The 1,997-nt window shown below is 46.5% G+C and overlaps 1 protein-coding gene across 1 annotated transcript; it reads left to right on the top strand.

Annotated features, from left to right (window-relative positions):
* Window positions 1-203: 203 nt before the first annotated feature.
* EV420DRAFT_489905 (HD domain-containing protein) lies at window positions 204-1,565 on the top strand. The gene is made up of 8 exons (XM_060482350.1): window positions 204-472; window positions 527-768; window positions 825-868; window positions 921-979; window positions 1,043-1,117; window positions 1,177-1,219; window positions 1,268-1,297; window positions 1,351-1,565. Exons 1-8 carry the CDS (start codon window positions 350-352, stop codon window positions 1,524-1,526), a joined length of 792 nt encoding a protein of 263 aa, XP_060321610.1. The 5' UTR covers window positions 204-349; the 3' UTR covers window positions 1,527-1,565.
* Window positions 1,566-1,997: the final 432 nt, after the last annotated feature.

Here is a 1,997-nt window from a genome sequence, read left to right as displayed (position 1 = left end):
GACGGTGTTCTTGATCTCTGAATGTGATTGGGAGAGATTGGATCTATTTGAGCTACTCAGTGATATGGTTTTTACTATCATTGATCGCAAGTACGGACTATTTCTCATATAGACAGACTTTTCCCTATTATCGACATACGAACAATGTAGTATGTAGTTTGACAAGGAACGCTTAAACCGAATCTGTGTCTGTTACCCGGTCCCCCAAGGCATTTTAAATAAACCCGCGGAAAAGAGCCAGGGTAACAAGTAACAGCCTAGAATTACCCGGGCAAGATGTGGAGTCGACTTGATCAACTTGAAGCAAGTACGTACTTCTGCGATCGAATTTTCTATTTAGGAGCCCAGTATGTCTTCTTCCGGTGCAACAACAATGTCTTCATCAACACGCGTATTCCCGCCTCTCTATACTTCATCTGGTGATGATTCCGCCGACAGATTAGCTTTCTTTCATATTCTGGAGCGGCTGAAGGTATGACCTTACCTTCAATGCTATAGAAGAAACATTTTCTTACTGATGCTGCAGACGCAAAAACGAACGGGATGGATTGATCACGGAGTACGACTTTCTCTATGCTCGCAGCTGGAGAATAAACTAAATTTTTGCGATAGATTGGCAAGCCAGAGAGGTAGAGCCCCGGTTCCTCTCAATACAGCGATACCGATGCTCATCTTTCGCCTGGACCCCTTCTCTAGTATCTCCGACCACATGTATAGAATGGCAGTTCTTGCTATGTGCACTTCAGATGAAAAACTAGACATACCAAAGTACGCACTGGTCATACTGTCGCAGGCCCGGATCTTGGCTGATAACAGAGGAACAGATGTGTGATGATGTGTGTCGTTCATGACCTTGCGGAGGCACAGGGTAAGTCTCCAATGCCAACGAGATCACTTGCGACTGAACTCTGCGATCTTAGTCGGCGATATCACTCCTCGGGAAAGGATCAGTAGAGCAGAGAAACAGCGGCTCGAGGAGGTACGGGTATTCATGATTGTTTCACTGGTTCGGGCGGGCTTATTCGGGGTACCTATGTCGCAGGAAGCAATGCATAACTTCGTACATGAAATGCTGCATAACAGTCCTGCAGCTCAAAGGATAGAAGCGTTGTGGAAGGTTTGTCCCATGAATTCCTGTCTCGAATACTTCCTCGTTTACCAAATTGATGTCGCAAGGAATACGAAGACGGGAAAACGCCGGAAGCGCGATTCGTCAAAGGTGCGTCGAACCTTGGATATATGTCATTTTCTCTTACTCGTTCCTCAGATCTAGACCGTTTTGAGTTAGCCTCTCAAGGTAAAAGAAAATACTGGCTTCCTTCACTTTCCCGCGGCTTATTCGTTTCCCAGCGTTTGAATATGAACGAACATACACTGCAAGAAATCTACAAACATTTTTTGATACAAGTCTTCCCAAAGTACGACACACCGAGGTCCGTGAATGGGGTGAGGATCTAATGAAGGAGCGAAAGGAACTATGGAAAGCCATAGAACCGGAGCAACCAACTTTTAACAGCCTACTATGATGCTATAGATACTCATTTAACTACGAATACACTTGTATTAACTACTAGCACTCCTCCCCGTCTCATCAATGCCAATTTTTAATGGTGGAACAACCTCAACGACGTATGAGCAAAGACTAGACCATGCTCATCTGCTGCCTTGATACATTCCTCATCCATGACACTTCCACTAGGCGCTGCAAGGTATCTGACTCCACTCTTCTTGGCCCGATGGACATTATCAGGGAAGGGGAAGAATGCATCACTCGAACAAGCCACCCCGTCCAGCTTAGCAGCCCACTCCTTCTTCTCAGCATCAGTAAGGGCCTCCACCTTCCCTTCGAACAGACTCTCCCACTGTTCCTTCTCTCCGCCTTCAAGAACCTCACCAGCAACAAAGAGGTCGATAGCATTAGCCTTCTCGGCGCGTTTGACACCCTTCTTGAATGGGAGAGAAAGGACTCGGGGGTGGTGACGGAGCCACCACAGATC

The sequence above is a fragment of the Desarmillaria tabescens genome (assembly GCF_030435595.1).
Source record: "Desarmillaria tabescens strain CCBAS 213 chromosome Unknown EV420scaffold_204, whole genome shotgun sequence".
NCBI classification, from domain to species: Eukaryota; Fungi; Basidiomycota; class Agaricomycetes; order Agaricales; family Physalacriaceae; genus Desarmillaria; species Desarmillaria tabescens.
Note: the sequence above shows the minus strand (reverse complement) of the source record. Positions and strands in the feature narration are given on the sequence as shown.

Coding starts and splice junctions, on each gene's coding strand:
- EV420DRAFT_489905 (XM_060482350.1), top strand. CDS start 350: ATGTCTTCTTCCGGTGCAACAACAATGTCTTCATCAACACGCGTATTC. Junction 1,118..1,176: donor GGATAGAAGCGTTGTGGAAG/GTTTGTCCCATG, acceptor TGATGTCGCAAG/GAATACGAAGACGGGAAAAC. Junction 1,220..1,267: donor GGAAGCGCGATTCGTCAAAG/GTGCGTCGAACC, acceptor CTCGTTCCTCAG/ATCTAGACCGTTTTGAGTTA.